General features: G+C 41.6%; 2 protein-coding genes across 2 annotated transcripts in view; one reads left to right on the top strand and one right to left on the bottom strand.

Annotated features, from left to right (window-relative positions):
• Window positions 1–16571, bottom strand: part of TNPO3 (transportin 3) — a 322931-nt gene that overhangs the window by 265119 nt on the left and 41241 nt on the right. The window lies entirely within an intron of this gene.
• LOC309810286 (histone-lysine N-methyltransferase SETD2-like) lies at window positions 1691–6706 on the top strand (the record flags this gene model as incomplete). Its single annotated transcript, XM_082632245.1, has 1 exon — window positions 1691–6706. A coding segment is annotated over one exon (4425 nt), but the record flags the coding sequence as incomplete, so codon positions are not given.

Raw genomic sequence — 16571 nt, forward strand, 5'->3', positions numbered from 1 at the left:
TATTCGAGATGTTTCCCGTTTCTTAAAGTGGGATTGTATTGCTATAAACTTCCCTCTTAGAACTGCTTTTGCTGCATCCCATAGGTTTTGGGTCGTCGTGTCTCCACTGTCATTTGTTTCTAGGTATTTTTTGATTTCCTCTTTGATTTCTTCAGTGATCACTTCGTTATTAAGTAGTGTATTGTTTAGCCTCCATGTGTTTGTATTTTTTACAGATCTCTTCCTGTAACTGATATCTAGTCTCATAGCATTGTGGTCGGAAAAGATACTTGATACAATTTCAATTTTCTTAAATTTACCAAGGCTTGATTTGTGACCCAAGGTATGATCTATCCTGGAGAATGTACCATGAGCACTTAAGAAAAATGTGTATTCTGTTGTTTTTGGATGGAATGTCCTATAAATATCAATTAAGTCCATCTTGTTTAATGTATCATTTAAAGCTTGTGTTTCCTTATTTATTTTCATTTTGGATGATCTGTCCACTGGTGAAAGTGGGGTGTTAAAGTCCCCTACTATGAATGTGTTACTGCCAATTTCCCCTTTTATGGCTGTTAGTATTTGCCTTATGTATTGAGGTGCTCCTATGTTGGGTGCATACATATTTGCAATTGTTATATCTTCTTCTTGGATCGATCCCTTGATCATTATGTAGTGTCCTTCTTTGTCTCTTCTAGTAGTCTTTATTTTAAAGTTTGTTTTGTCTGATATGAGAATTGCTACTCCAGCTTTCTTTTGGTTTCCATTTGCATGGAATATCTTTTTCCATCCCCTTACTTTCAGTCTGTATGTGTCTCTAGGTCTGAAGTGGCTCTCTTGTACACAGCATATATATGGGTCTTGTTTTTGTATCCATTCAGCCACTCTGTGTCTTTTGGTGGGAGCATTTCGTCCATTTACATTTAAGGTAATTATCCATATGTATCTTCCTATTCCCATTTTCTAAACTGATTTGGGTTCGTTATTGTAGGTCTTTTCCTTCTGTTGTGTTTCTTGCCTGGAGAAGTTCCTTTAGCATTTGTTGTAAAGCTGGTTTGGTGCTGCTGAACTCTCTCAGCTTTTGCTTGTCTGTAAACGTTTTAATTTCTCCATCAAATCTGAATGAGATCCTTGCTGGGTAGAGTAATCTTGGTTGCAGGTTTTTCTCCTTCATCACTTTAAATATGTCCTGCCACTCCCTTCTGGCTTGCAGAGTTTCTGATGAAAGGTCAGCTGTTAACCTGATGGGGATTCCCTTGTGTGTTATTTGTTGTTTTTCCCTTGCTGCTTTTAATATGTTTTCTTTGTATTCAATTTTTGACAGTTGGATTAATATGTGTCTTGGCGTATTTCTCCTTGGATTTATCCTGTATGGGACTCTCTGTGCCTCCTGGACTTGACTTGACTATTTCCTTTCCCATATTAGGGACGTTTTCAACTATAATCTCTTCAAATATTTTCTCAGTCCTTTTTCTCTTCTTCTTCTGGAACCCCTATAATTCGAATGTTGGTGCGTTTAATGTTGTCCCAGAGGTCTCTCAGACTGTCCTCAGTTCTTTTCATTCTTTTTTCTTTCTTCTGCTCTGCAGTAGTTATTTCCACTATTTTATCTTCCACGTCACTTACCCGTTCTTCTGCCTCAGTTATTCGGCTATTGATCCCATCTAGAGTATTTTTAATTTCACTTATTGTGTTTCTAATCGTTGCTTGATTCACCTTTAGTTCTTCTAGGTCCTTGTTAACTGTTTCTTGCATTTTGTCTATTCTATTGCCAAGATTTTGGATCATCTTTACTATCATTATTCTGAATTCTTTTTCAGCCTGTCCTCAAACTGAGAAGTTCTTCTTTCATAAAGCAACAGAGAAGAATTCAGAAATTTCTTTTACACAGCTCAACCAAAAACAGACAGATAATCACCTGTCTGAAATTGCTCATCCTCAGAGTGATGGGCTTGATAGTACAAGTCATACAGACATAAAATCTGACCCTCTAGGTCATCCAAATTCTGAGGAAGCAGTGAAAGCCAAAATAACTTCTAGGCAGCAAGAAGAGCTACCAGTTTATTCTTCTGATGATTGTGAAGATGTTTCAAGTAAGTCTCGGCAACAGACCAGTTTCCCTATCAGGCCAGAGGGGAGACTGGGAAAAACGGAGTCAAATTTTTCTTCTTGTGAGATCTCCCGAGTGGATGGTTTCCCTTCATCAGAAGAGCTCAGAAATCTAGGGTGGGACTTCTCTCAACAAGAAAAGCCTACTACCACATATCAGCAACCTGACAGCAGCTATGGAGCCTGTGGTGGACACAAGTATCAGCAAAGTGCCGAACAGTATAGTGGGACACCTAATTACTGGCAAGGCAATGGCTACTGGGATCCAAGATCAGCAGGCAGACCGCCCGAAACTGGGGCTGTGTATGATCGAATTCAAGGGCAGGTACCAGATTCCTTAACAGATGACTGTGAAGAGGAGGAGGACTGGGATCAACGTGGAGGATCTCACATTTCAAGTCAGTCCAGTAAATTTTTTCTGTCCCTTCAGAAGGACAAGGCGTCAGTGCAAGCACCTGAAATAAGCAGCAATTCCATTAAGGACTCTTTAGCTGTGAATGAGAAGAAAGATCTTTCGAAAAACTTAGAAAAAAATGATATGAAAGATAGAGGGCCTCTTAAAAACAGGAGACAGGAATTGGAGAGTGCTTCTGAAAGTGATGGTGAGCTTCAGGACAGAAAGAAAGTTAGAGTGGAGGTAGAGCAGGGAGAGACAGCAGTGCCTCTAGGCTCAGCATTGGTTGGGCCTTCGTGTGTCATGGAGGACTTCAGGGACCCACAGCGGTGGAAGGAACGTGCCAAACAAGGGAAGATGCCTTGTTACTTTGATCTGATTGAAGAAAATGTTTATTTAACAGAAAGAAAGAAGAATAAATCCCATCGGGATTTTAAGCGAATGCAATGTCAGTGTACACCTCTTTCTAAAGATGAAAGAGCTCAAGGTGAAATAGCATGTGGGGAAGATTGTCTGAATCGTCTCCTCATGATTGAATGTTCTTCTCGGTGTCCAAATGGGGATTATTGTTCCAATAGACGGTTTCAAAGAAAACAGCATGCAGATGTGGAAGTCATACTCACAGAAAAGAAAGGCTGGGGCTTGAGAGCTGCTAAAGACCTTCCTTCGAACACCTTTGTCCTGGAATATTGTGGAGAGGTACTTGATCATAAAGAGTTTAAAGCCCGGGTAAAGGAGTATGCACGAAACAAAAACACCCACCACTATTTCATGGCCCTGAAGAATGATGAGATAATAGATGCCACTCAGAAAGGAAACTGCTCCCGGTTCATGAATCACAGCTGTGAGCCAAACTGTGAGGCTCAAAAATGGATTGTGAACGGACAACTGAGAGTTGGGTTTTTTACCACCAAACTGGTTCCTTCAGGCTCAGAGCTAACACTTGGCTATCAGAAAGAAGTGCAGAAATGTTTCTGTGGGCCGGCTAATTGCCGGGGTTACCTGGGAGGAGAGAACAGAGTCAGCATCAGAGCAGCAGGAGGGAAAATGAAGAAAGAACGATCTCGGAAGAAGGACTCGGTGGATGGAGAGCTAGAAGCTCTGATGAAGAATGGTGAGGGTCTCTCTGATAAAAGCCAGGTGCTCAGCTTATCCTGGCTAATGGTTACAATTGAAACTTTGGAACAGAAACTTACCTGTCTCAAGCTCATACAGAACACACATTCACAGTCTTGCCTGAAGTCCTTTCTGGAACATCATGGGCTGTCTTTGCTGTGGATCTGGATGGCAGAACTAGGTGATGGCCGGGAAAGTAACCAGAAGCTTCAGGAAGAGATTATAAAGACTTTGGAACATTTACCCATTCCTACTAAAAATATGTTGGCGGAAAGCAAAGTACTTCCTATTATTCAACGTTGGTCTCAAACCAAGACTGCTGTCCCTCAGCTGAGTGAAGGAGATGGGTATTCTAGCGAGAATACATCACGTGCTCACATACCACTCCACACACCTGATCCTTCCACCAAGCTGAGCACAGAAGCTGACACAGACACCCCCAAGAAGCGAATGTTTCGCAGACTTAAAATTATAAGTGAAAATAGCATGGACAGTGCGATCTCTGAGGCTACCAGCAAGCTAGAAGGCAACGATGGCAAAGAGAACCCTGAGCAGTTAGAAAACGTCCCTGTAGAAGAAGAGGAAGAGTTACAGTCACAACAGCTACTCATACAACAGCTGCCTGAATCTAAAGTTGATAGTGAAATTGCTGTGGAGGCCATTAAGCTACCCACATCTGAACCAGAGGCTGACACTGAAATAGAGCCTAAAGAGAGCAATGGCACAAAACTAGACGAACCTATTGCTGAGCAAACACCATCCCAAGATGAAGAGGAGGGGGTATCTGGTATGGAGAGTGAGAGGAGCCAGGAACAGCCAGATAAAACAGTAGATATAAGTGATTTGGCCACCAAGCTCCTGGACAGTTGGAAAGACCTAAAGGAGGTATATCGAATTCCAAAGAAAAGTCAAACTGAAAAGGAGAGCACAATAACTGAACGAGGAAGGGATGCTGTTGGCTTCAGAGATCAAACAGTTGCCCCAAAGACTCCTAACAGGTCAAGAGAGAGAGACCCAGACAAACAAACTCAAAATAAAGAGAAAAGGCAACGAAGGGGCTCCCTCTCACCACCACCTTCTCCCTATGAGCGGGGAACAAAAAGGCCAGGTGACAGATATGATACACCAACTTCCAAAAAGAAAGGACGAATTAAAGATCGCAATAAACTTCCTACAGAGGAGCGTCGAAAGTTGCTTGAGCAGGAGGTAGCTCAGCGGGAGGCTCAACAACAACAGCAGCAGATGCAGAACCTGGGAAGGACGTCTCCACTGCCCTGTGACTCTCTTGGCTACAATGCCCCTCATCACCCCTTTGCTGGCTACCCACCAGGTTATCCCATGCAGGCCTATGTGGATCCCAGCAATCCTAATGCTGGAAAGGTGCTCCTCCCCACACCCAGCATGGATCCTGTGTGTTCTCCTGCTCCTTATGATCATTCTCAGCCCTTGCTGGGACATTCTACAGAATCCCTTGCTGCCCCTCCACCTGTGCCAGTGGTGCCACATGTGGCGGCCCCTGTGGAAGTTCCCAGTTCACAGTATGTGGCCCAAAGTGATGGTGTGGTACACCAAGACTCCAGAGTCACCGTCTTGCCAGTGCCAGCCCCAGGCCCAGTCCAGGGACAGAATTATGGGGTTTGGGATTCAAACCAACAGTCCGTGAGTGTACAGCAGCAGTACTCTCCTGCACAGTCTCAAGTAACCATAGATTATCAAGGACAGGCTTGTCCAACTGTCTATGGTGTGACATCACCCTATTCACAGACAACTCCACCAACTGTACAGAGTTATGCCCAGCCAAGTCTTCAGTACATCCAGGGACAACAGCTTTTCACAACTCACCCACAAGGAGTGGTGGTACAGCCAGCCACAGCCATGACTACAATAGTTGTGCCAGGGCAGCCTCAGCCCTTACAGCCACCTGAAACGGTTGTGACAAATAATCTCCTGGATTTACCATCCCCACCTCCTCCCAAACCAAACACCATTGTCTTACCTCCCAACTGGAAGACAGCCCGAGACCCAGAAGGGAAGATTTACTACTACCATGTGATCCCAAGGCAGATTCAGTGGGATCCTCCTACTTGGGAAAGCCCAGGAGATGATGCCAGCCTTGAGCATGAAGCTGAGATGGGCCTGGGAACCCCAACATATGATGAAAATCCCATGAAGACCTCAAAAAAGCCTAAGACAGCAGAAGCACACACCTCCAGTGAGCTGGCTAAGAAAAGCAAACAAGTATTCAGAAAAGAGATGTCCCAGTTCATCGTCCAGTGCCTGAACCCTTACTGGAAACCTGACTGCAAAGTGGGAAGAATTACCACAACTGAAGATTTCAAACACCTAGCTCGCAAGCTGACTCACGGCGTTATGAATAAGGAGCTGAAGTACTGTAAGAACCCCGAGGACCTGGAGTGCAATGAGAATGTGAAACGCAAAACCAAGGAGTACATTAAGAAGTACATGCAGAAGTTTGGGGCTGTTTACAGACCCAAACAGGTCACTGAATTAGAGTGACCTTCAGGGCCAGGGTGGGAGGGCGGGCAAGCTGGTAGGAGAGACTCTGGGGAGAAGAAATCCCGTGGGCCCTCTCTCCCCACCCGACTGTCAGGGCTGTGCTACTGATGACACATCACCCTGGGGAATTCAAACCTGCAGATTTCAACTGAAAGCCACAAAAATGAGCTCCACCTACAACAAGCAGTCCCTGGTTGTGAGCTGTTGGGAGAGGCCATCTCATGCAAAGGTTTAGGCCCTTGAGACCTTCCCTTCTGTGACCCTGGCCAGGCCTGACCCCATTCTCAAGCCTGGGTCTCCTCCTTGGCGGTGCTGTCAGCGCACAGACTCATGCACATCCCCACCCACGACCCCTTACCCTGACGATCTGTATTATATTTTAATGTATACGTGAATATATTGAAAATAATTTGTAAAAAAAACAAAAAACATCATAAGCTATTCAAATTCCAGGAGAAATACTCAAACACTCTTATCTTCAAGACAATGTTGGAAGATGGTAGTGCCCATATGCATTACTCTATCTTGATCTCAATGAAAGGAATCAGTAAGACCAAATGACTACAGCACTGCACGCTGGGGTCTCCTGAGTTTCTGACGAAAACCTGAAGAATGAGAGCATTATCAGACATACTAAGCATACACTAACACAATGCTGAAGATTCAAGCTTCTTAATTGTATAGAAATATGAGCTGTCTGGCTTAAGGTTTAATAAAAAATGCATTATAGTGTTAGAAAACTCTGAGTGCTTATGTAAAAACATGTACCTTTTTAAGACTAGTTCTAAGTGTATTCTTCTGCTTTAGGGCCATCTGTATAAATGGTATTAACTATGGCTGAGACAGAAAATACAAGTAAACACTTAAGACGGAGAAAAACTGAAGAGTGCAGTGGGCTTGAAAAAAAAAAGTAAAAAATATAATGTAAACTCTGTTAACAGAAAATTGCTTACCAAAAGAAAAAAAAATACAAATTTCATAATATTTTCATTTTGGGAAGTCTAACCAGAAAGAGGAAAATTAAATCGGTACTTTCAAGGGGTCCTGCATGCCAAACACTACAAAATTATCCCCGTTAGCAGTACTGTGAACTTCCAGGAAAGAGAAATAAAGCTTCTCTCTGGAACTTCACCTATATAACAGTACAACACTCTCTGGTAATATTTCAGTACCAGGGTACAAGCTAGGGAAACACAGGAGAGGTAATCTGAGCAAGCGCAACTTTCTAAGAATTAAATGTTTTTAAGTTCAACAGAGCTTATGGGACTTCTCTGGCGGTCCACTGGTTAAGACTCCGCGCTTCCACTGTAGGAGGCACAGATTCGAGCCAGGTCGGGGACTAAGATCCCGCATGCCACATAGCTCAGCCAAAACAAAACAAAACAAAAAAACAAAAACAAGAGCTTAAAATTCTGTAAAATCTAGAAAATAGTATGTCAGTTCCTCAAAAAAAACATAGAATTACCATATGATCCAGCAAGTCCCCTTCTGGTGATATACTCAAAAGAACTGAAAGCAGGGACTCCAACAGATATTTGTACACCTGGGCTCATAACAGTATTCACAATAGCCAAAACGTGGAAGCTACCCAAGTGTGTATCAACAGATGAATAGGTAAACAAAATGTGGTACACACAATATTATTCAGCCTTAAAAAGGGATGACATTCTGACACATTCTACAACATGGATGAACCCTGAGGACATTATGTTAGGTGAAAAAAGCCAGTCACAAAAGGACAAATACTGTATGATTCTACTTATATGAGGTACCTAGAGTAGTCAAGTTCACGGAGACAAAAAGCAGAATGGTGGTTGCCAGGGGCTGTAGGGAGAGAGAAATGGGGAGTTAGTTAACTGTGTTTAATGGGTACAGATTTTCATTTTTACGAGACGAAAAAAGTTCTGGAGGTGCATGGTGATGATGGTTGCACAACAATGGGAATGTACTTAAAGCCACTGAACTACACACTTAAAAATGGTTCAAGTGGTAAATTGTATGCTATGTGTATTTCACCATAATTTTTAAAAAGGAATGAAATTCTGACATAGTCTACAACATGATGAACCTTGAAGATATTATGCTAAGTGAAATAAGCCAGACACAAAAAGGACAAATATTGTATCATTCTACTCATAAGGTAATTGGAGTAGTCAAATTCCTAGAGGAAAAAAAAAGTAGAATGGTGGTTACCAGGGGCTGAAGAGAGGAGGGGATGGAGAATTATTCTTTAATAGGTACAGAGTTTTAGTTTGGGAAGACAAAAAAGTTCTAGAGATGGGGGGTGGTGATGATTGCACAACATGAATGTACTTAATGCCACTGAACTGCACGCCTAAAAATGGTTAAAATGGCAACTTAGAAAATGTAGCAGTATCCAGATCATTTTATATCCTGTTTCAAACCATTGCCTCTGGTCCAAGGCCTGGGAACATGAGAAATAAACTAATCCAAATACAAATGAATGCCACCAGATAACAGACTATCACGCCAACAGAAATACCGTCACAAATTCACATTCATAAGCTCCAATACAACAAGGACATGAAATGACTATATTTGCACTGTCCAAGACTTGGAATGTGGCAGTGCAACTAAGGAATGGATTTTAACTTCATTTTAATTAACTTAAATTTAAACAGCCACAATAGCCATGTGGGTAATGGCAATCATATTAGACAATATAGCCAGAGTGGTATACTATTCAGTTGAAAGGCCTTTGGTTTTTATCATTTACTTACACACTCCCATTTTCCAGCAATGCAAAGTATACAGTATTCCTATGTTCACTGAACTAACTGGCCCCAAAGAAGTTGTACACGAACATTTTCTATTTTCTACAAGGCTTGCCTTTCAAAAACATGTTTATGGGGTTTTTTGTTGTTGTCTTTTTTTTGCGGTACACGGGCCTCACACTGCTGTGGCCTCTCCTGTTGCGGAGCACAGGCTCTGGACGCGCAGGCTCAGCGGCCACGGCTCACGGGCCCAGCCGCTCCGCGGCATGTGGGATCTTTATCCATTACATATACACCGGGGCACGAACCCGTGTCCCCTGAATCGGCAGGCGGACTCTCAACTACTGCGCCACCAGGGAGGCCCACATGTTTATGTTTTAAGAGTCACTTGACTGGAGGATGAGAGCAGAAACATTAGAAGATGTCTAGATTTTCAGGTAAATCAAATCAATGACTGCATTACTAGAGCAAAAACAAAGACTCTAGGTTTTAGAACTAGGCTCAAGAATCAAGAAACTCCAAAGAGAAAAATTACTAGGAAAGAAGTCTGAAGCTGATACTCCATGACCCACGACCTTCCCGAGATATTTAGAATAAGAAAATTCTCAAGGATATGTCATAAACCAAACACTACAATGCCATCGATTCCAGCTGATTTGTACTTTTTTTTTCTTTTCATCTTTCCTTTTCAGTGTACAGACTGAACTACGCAACTTTTGAGATAACCTCTAACCCACAGATGGTCTCTGTGAAAGTAGTCCCTTTCTTATAATTTAAATTACAAACTTAGAACAAATGAGTAGCACAATTAATTAGCCCTATAAAGAGATGGTCTTCCCTTCCATTGGTTTCTGCATTGTCTACTAATTTTGGTTACTAGAGGTGGACAAAGAAAACTACTAAGTATTCAGAGTAGTCCACTGTTAAATAGGCTTCCTTTAAGATCTGTCTCAAAATAATTTTTTCTTTTAAAACACTTGGAAGACATCAGTGATATCTGCCTATCCCATAAAACAAAACCATGGCTGTAGGATGTTTCCAAGAATTTTGGTGGAAAAAAAGTTTAATGAATGTAGATTCTTCAGAAAATGGCTGTTTTATACAAATACCAGAGAAAGAGAAAAGATGCTAACTCATAGCATGGGCTGAACCATGTCCAAATTATACCGTTATACCAAATCTATTGTCACCAGAATCATTATAACTATACTAAATGACTCTAAGATTAATAAGTACGGGGAAGAGGGAAGTAAGGATAATAGTTTTTCAAAACGTATATTATTCAAAGTGGTTTTGAAACAAACCAGGCAAATTCTGTTCCTTACGAATTTCATTTTTTTTTGTTAATTTCCTTAGGGACTGTACAGTTTTGGATGCTACTTTATTTTTTATTTATTTATTTTTTTTTGCGGTACGTGGGCCTCTCACTGTTTTGGCCTCTCCCGTTGTGGAGCACAGGCTCTGGATGCGCAGGCTCACGGGCCATGGCTCACGAGCCCAGCCGCTCTGCGGCATGTGGGATCTTCCCGGACCGGGGCACGAACCCGTGTCCCCTGCATCGGCAGGTGGACTCTCAAACACTGCGTCACCAGGGAAACTCCCTGGATGCTACTTTATATGGCATAATTTTAGTTACTACATTTTCTGTTTTCAACTAAAGTAGATTTTTTTTTCCCCCAGCCACAGTATGCGGCTTGTGGGATCTTAATTTCCCAACCAGGGACTGAACCCGGGGCCCTCTGCAGTGAAAGCACAGAGTCCTAACCACTGGACCACCAGGGAATTCTTTACCAATTTCAAATTGAAAATTAAAACACTATGCTACTACACTGCATGTCTTGTGACTACTCTAAAACAGATTTTTGGTTTAAAATGTCACTTAGTGACCACTTCAAGAAAGGCTTATTGTGTCAAAAAGTTCCTCTCCTTTTCTGTACTCAAGTTGTTCAAAGCATAAAAGGAGGGTAATAAAAACTTATCTCATAAAGACTGCTTTTTAAAAAAGATTGGAAAGACTGAAAACAGAGCATCATAGGAGGCTGAATAATATTGTTTATTTTCAATCATCCATGGATATGTTAGAGAGAAGCAGCAAAAATAAATGAAATTCATAGAAAAAGACAAATCTGAGTCATCCAACTGCCCCTTTGGAGGTGCTACAAGCAGCTATGCATTCAGGAACATTTTTCAGAAACTGTGTGTCTACAGACTGACAAAAAAAACACATGAAAGAATGCTCAACATCACTAATCATTAGAGAAATGCAACTCAAAACTACAATGAGGTATCACCTCACACCAGTCAGAATGGCCATCATCAAAAAATCTACAAACAATAAATGCTGGAGACGGTGTGGAGAAAAGGGAACCCTCTTGCACTGTTGGTGGGAATGTAAACTGATACAGCCACTATGGAGAACAGTATGGAGGTTCCTTAAAAAACTAAAAGTAGAACTACCATAAGACCCAGCAATCCCAATACTGAGCATATACCCTGAGAAAACCATAATTCAAAAAGAGTCATGTACCACAATGTTCATTGCAGCTCTATTTACAATAGCCAGGACGTGGAAGCAACCTAAGTGTCCGTCGACAGATGAATGGATAAAGAAGATGTGGCACATATATACAATGGAATATTACTCAGCCATAAAAAGAAATGAAGTTGAGTTATTTGTAGTGAGGTGGATGGACCCAGAGTCAGTCATACAGAGTGAAGTAAGTCAGAAAGAGAAAAACAAATACCGTATGCTAACACATATATATGGAATCTGAAAAAAAAAATGTTCTGAAGAACCTAGGGTCAGGACAGGAATAAAGACGCAGACGTAGAGAATGGACTTGAGGACATGGGGAGGGGGAAGGGTAAGCTGGGATGAAGTGAAAGAGTGGCATGGACTCATATATACTACCAAAGATAAAATAGATAGCTAGTGGGAAGCAGCCGCATAGCACAGGGAGATCAGCTCGGTGCTTTGTGTCCACCTAGAGGGGTGGGATAGGGAGGGTGGGAGGGAGACGTAAGAGGGGGGAGATATGGGGATATATCTATATGGATAGCTGATTCACTTTGTTATAAAGTAGAAACTAACACACCCTTGTAAAGCATTTATACTCCAATAAGATGTTCAAAAAAAAAAAGAAATTCTCAGACATCTTCATCATATCTTACTAATCATGGTTTATTCCTTCAACTATGGTATCAGATTATATAAACATCTGAAAGGATCCTACCGTCTATTGGGGGAGACAAAACAAATTTTCAAAAAGGTTAAAAAAATGATAAATGCAATTAAAGTGCTTTCGGTGTTGGGGCAGGGGCAGAAATGACTTTCAGCGGAAGAGAATCTGTTAAGACTTTAAGGAGAAAGAATTTAAGCTAGGCTTTGAAAAGATGGGCTAGTTTCTTCATTTGAAGACAGGATTGGGAAAAAGTAATAGTAAAAGTCCAAAGGTAAGAAAAAAATTAAAAAATCATAAAACCAGACAAAGGCTGCATCCCCTCCCCACAAAAAACCATTTGCTTATTCTGGGAGATACTACAGCTGTGTGAATGCTGATGGGAAGGATCCAGTAAAGAGGGAGTTTTAGGATACCAGTGAGACACAGGATAACCAAAAGATCAAGGTTCCTGAGAATTCAGATAATGAGATGCAGAGCACTGAAATCGGACAGGAGAAGCAGTTGGATCCACACGCTCAAGTCCTACCACATCAGAGGTGAAGGGCTGGTGGTATATTGAAGAAAGGGAGGAGAGCGACAGTCCCTGGAAAAAGACAAGACCTAACAAGAAAAAGGGCCAGTCAATGGAATACGGTTTTGATGAAATTCAAGAACTAAGACTTGTGTTTAACACAATTTAACTGATTGAAACATCTGTTTGCCCTCAAATTCCCTCCAAAATCAGAGTAAAAAGATTTTTTCCCCCAAGGATGAGGGAACCCACAAGGACAGAAAATGGAAACACGAATGATATTAACAAAACTGTGAAAAGGAGAAAGCTGCTGGGTAAGTGTTAACTCTCAGAGAAGGTCTGAGAAAGCTGAAATTTGTCTGGCAGCAGGGAGGGGGAAGGGATAAGAATGGGGGAAGCCAAGAGGCAAACTAATTCATTTGCAAAATCCCAGTAAGGCTCAAGAATTAGAAGTACTGAGATACACCTGAAGACAGATGCACAGACAGAACAAAAAACAAAGGAATGGCTTCAAAATCTGTGTAAGCGGTTTAGTTTCCTAGATTTGCTCCCTGACTCTGAGGGGCCAGGCTACTATACTATCCTCCCACCATCACAGAAAACTCAAGGTTTACTTTGCAGAGACTGAAGTAAAGGGACTCTGGACTCTTGGACAACAGACTCACCTAAGGACAGGAGTATCATACTGAAAAACAGATTATATAAACTAAAGTCTACATACTTAGCCTTTAGATTCCTCCTCCAGTTCATTCTCCTACCTGCCACTGGCAGCCTAGTTCATAACCTCCAGGCAGAAGACTACAGAACGCTCAGGGTAAAAGTGGTCCAAGAAAAAAGACCAACAATGAGAGAGAAGAGATGAAGGTTCCCCTCTCAATTATCTGTCAAATGAGGGAGTAATTCAAGAAAAGATCGTGGGAGCCAGGATTCAGCACATCCAATACAAGAAAGAAAAAGGAATTCCCTAGGACAGTGAGATCCCAGGATAATAATTATGCAAGAGACCTGGAGAACAACCAGGCCAGATTGGAGCAGGGAGACAGAGGGCTCTCAGGAGAGGTTTCCTTCCACCAAAAAAGGAAACAGATTACCAGTGTGAACATACTAAGAGGATATTTACACCTACTAACAGAGAGTTTGGGATGAATTACTGTACATATAGAGAAAAGAAGGCAAACATGAAAAAAAGAAAAAGGTAATGATTACCACCAAAAAAAAAGGTTGCACAAAAAAGAAATGATCAGGGTATACACACTTCATGATTCACAATGTGTAATGATTTAACCAGAAATGTGGTATACCTATGTTAACCAAAAATGTGGCATACCATAGGCATACCTATGAGTGATGGGGTGTGAGGAAGCGGAGGAAGCCTAAATCCTCATTTTTCATAGGAGAAACTATGAAACTGCTCTTTTTTCTTCCTAAATCTTCTAAAACTATTCCCATTTTATAACTTTAGAAAGTTTTTAAAGTTTGGCTTAAATCTTTATAAAATTTTAACAATAATAACTTTTATTACTAAATTAACAAATTAATAAGTTTTTCATTTCGATAAAATTAAAATTATGTAAGATTTCAAAAAAGTAAAAACTATTACATGACAGTACTTGAGATTCCTGAGCCAGCAAACTAGAAGAATTTCAGTTGGTTGTGTCATCAGAGCTCACTGCGTGAGTTAGTGATTTAGGGGGGGTTGGTGACTTTTTAGCAATGACAAGATCCAAGATGTGACTGTGTGACCAGGTGGCTTAGAAAAAAGTAAAGGAATTAAGAAGCCAAAGTGTTAGCTGAATTGTCAATCCAGATGCTGCAAGTTGCCTAAAAATGATGATGTGTGACTGTGCTATTTTCCAGGTCCACTTTTCCACTCTTCTCTACCATGTTTTCTGCCCCAGTATGCTGACCTCTATGGAACAGATCAACAGGTTCCTGAGTCCCCTAGCTTAGGGTTAGGTTTGCCCATTGGGAAATCCCAGGTGGAAGTTAGGAGAATAAGGTGTAGGTATTTATTCTTCCACTTCCTCCCTGCAGAATCACCTCATGCTGGCTATGTCCCTTCAACTGAAAACTACAATTCCTCTCAAGGCAGCCAACTCCATACTTCTCCTGAGAGTCCAAGAAGTAACCACTCTCTCTCTTACCTCTTCTGGCTTAGGGCTGCTAACAGTTTGGCTACAGGGTACTACACTATCTTTTGTGGTACCCCATTATATCCACATCTTTATAAACAGTACCTTTATAAAACAAACACTCCTCAAATTAGTCTATTTCAAGTGTGCCATCTGTTCCTGTTGGGACCTGACTGTAAATAGTGATGATGATGATGGTGATGATGTAAGGCTGTAACAGAGACTAGTGAAAACTAAGTGACTAATATTTAAATAACAATTATTAACATATTTTGAGTTCTAGGTTCCAAGAACTTTGTTAAGCTCTTTGTAGGTATTAACTCGTTTAAACATCACAAATATCCTGTGCCAAGCAAAGATTTTTTTGGTCTGGTTCATTTCCATACACCAACACCTAGCAGTTGCTGGTACATGGTAAGCACTAAAATACTGATTTAAAATACATACAGCAGGGGGCTTCCCTGGTGGCGCAGTGGTTGAGAGTCCGCCTGCCGATGCAGGGGACACGGGTTCGTGCCTCGGTCCGAGAAAATCCCACATGCTGCGGAGTGGCTGGGCCCGTGAGCCATGGCCGCTGAACCTGCGCGTCTGGAGCCTGTGCTCCGCAAATGGAGAGGCCACAACAGTGAGAGGCCCGCGTACCGCAAAAATAAATAAATAAATAAACAAACAAAATAAAATAAAATAAAATACATACAGCAATAAGCAGGTGTAGTAGGGAAGGCGGACTTTCGGTATGGTGTAGCATTTCTCCTATTTTTACTTTGAAAACTTTAACATCAGGGACGTGTGGCTCCCCAGATCACAAAAACTAACTAAACACTAAGATAGACCACATATGAATGATTTTCTTCTGTAGCCTACAGTGAGTCTTATTCCCTTCTCTTCCATGAGGTCACCCAGGACTTGGGTTCCCGATTTTTTTTTTTAAGTGTAATATTCAAAGTTGCAATTTTTGAAATACTTATTATGCACTCACAGCCTAGGAGCTGATTCAAAAGGGCAGAGCATCTTTAAGTACTAGTTATGAGTTTAAAAGAAGAAATGGAAGGGGAGGGAGCAAATTTTAAAACATACTTAGGCGTATAAATGCAGAAATAAGAAAGGTAAAGTCAGCAATATCACCAAGTACACATAATCACACTGAATTAGAGCACTGCAAGGGCAAGTAGGAAAATTAGAGCAGGAAGCATAATACACGAGATTCAAAGAACGCAGAAACACAATAAGTATAATAGGCTGCAATTAACCCCCTCATTGGATGCTGACACAATTATCTGTAATAATCAAGGCAGCTACGATACCCGTATCTTATAAAGAAGCTAAAAATCAGGGGAAAGAGAAGGTTAGAAAACCAATATGCAGCAAAATGAGAACTGCAAAGATTTTCTGAAACGAGGTTTGATTTTTTTTCTTTACGTTGTGTTGCACTCCAAAACACGGGGAAAACTCACGTGTATAAGGATCTAGAAACCCGAGAAGTTTCGAGAATAATGTACTCAAACTAGAGTGAAAAGCAGCAAGCAACAGTGAGATGTAAGGCTATGAGTGGGAAGGAATTGCCGGAGTAACACCTGGACACCGAAGAGAGACGGATAAAACATCCTTAAGTGGAAGACACAGAAAGACTGGGATTGGATTTGGTTGAAGAAAGACAAAACGGAAAAGCAAGGCCTAAGAAACAAATAGTAGCAAGGGTGAAACTTAGAGGACCAGATCGAAGCCACGAGCGAGAAGTACAGGACCTACAAGCCAGATTCTACGGGGTGGGGAAAGGGCCACTTCGCGACCGGCCAGCTGCAACTAGTTTCCGAAAAGCCGCGTACATGGAGCTTCGCAGCCCCACCCCGCGGCAGCAGCTCCTCCCCAAGGAGGACCTCATGAGGCCAACGGCCG

The sequence above is a fragment of the Mesoplodon mirus genome, assembly GCF_964341445.2.
Source record: "Mesoplodon mirus genome assembly, chromosome: 9".
NCBI lineage: Eukaryota > Metazoa > Chordata > Mammalia > Artiodactyla > Ziphiidae > Mesoplodon > Mesoplodon mirus.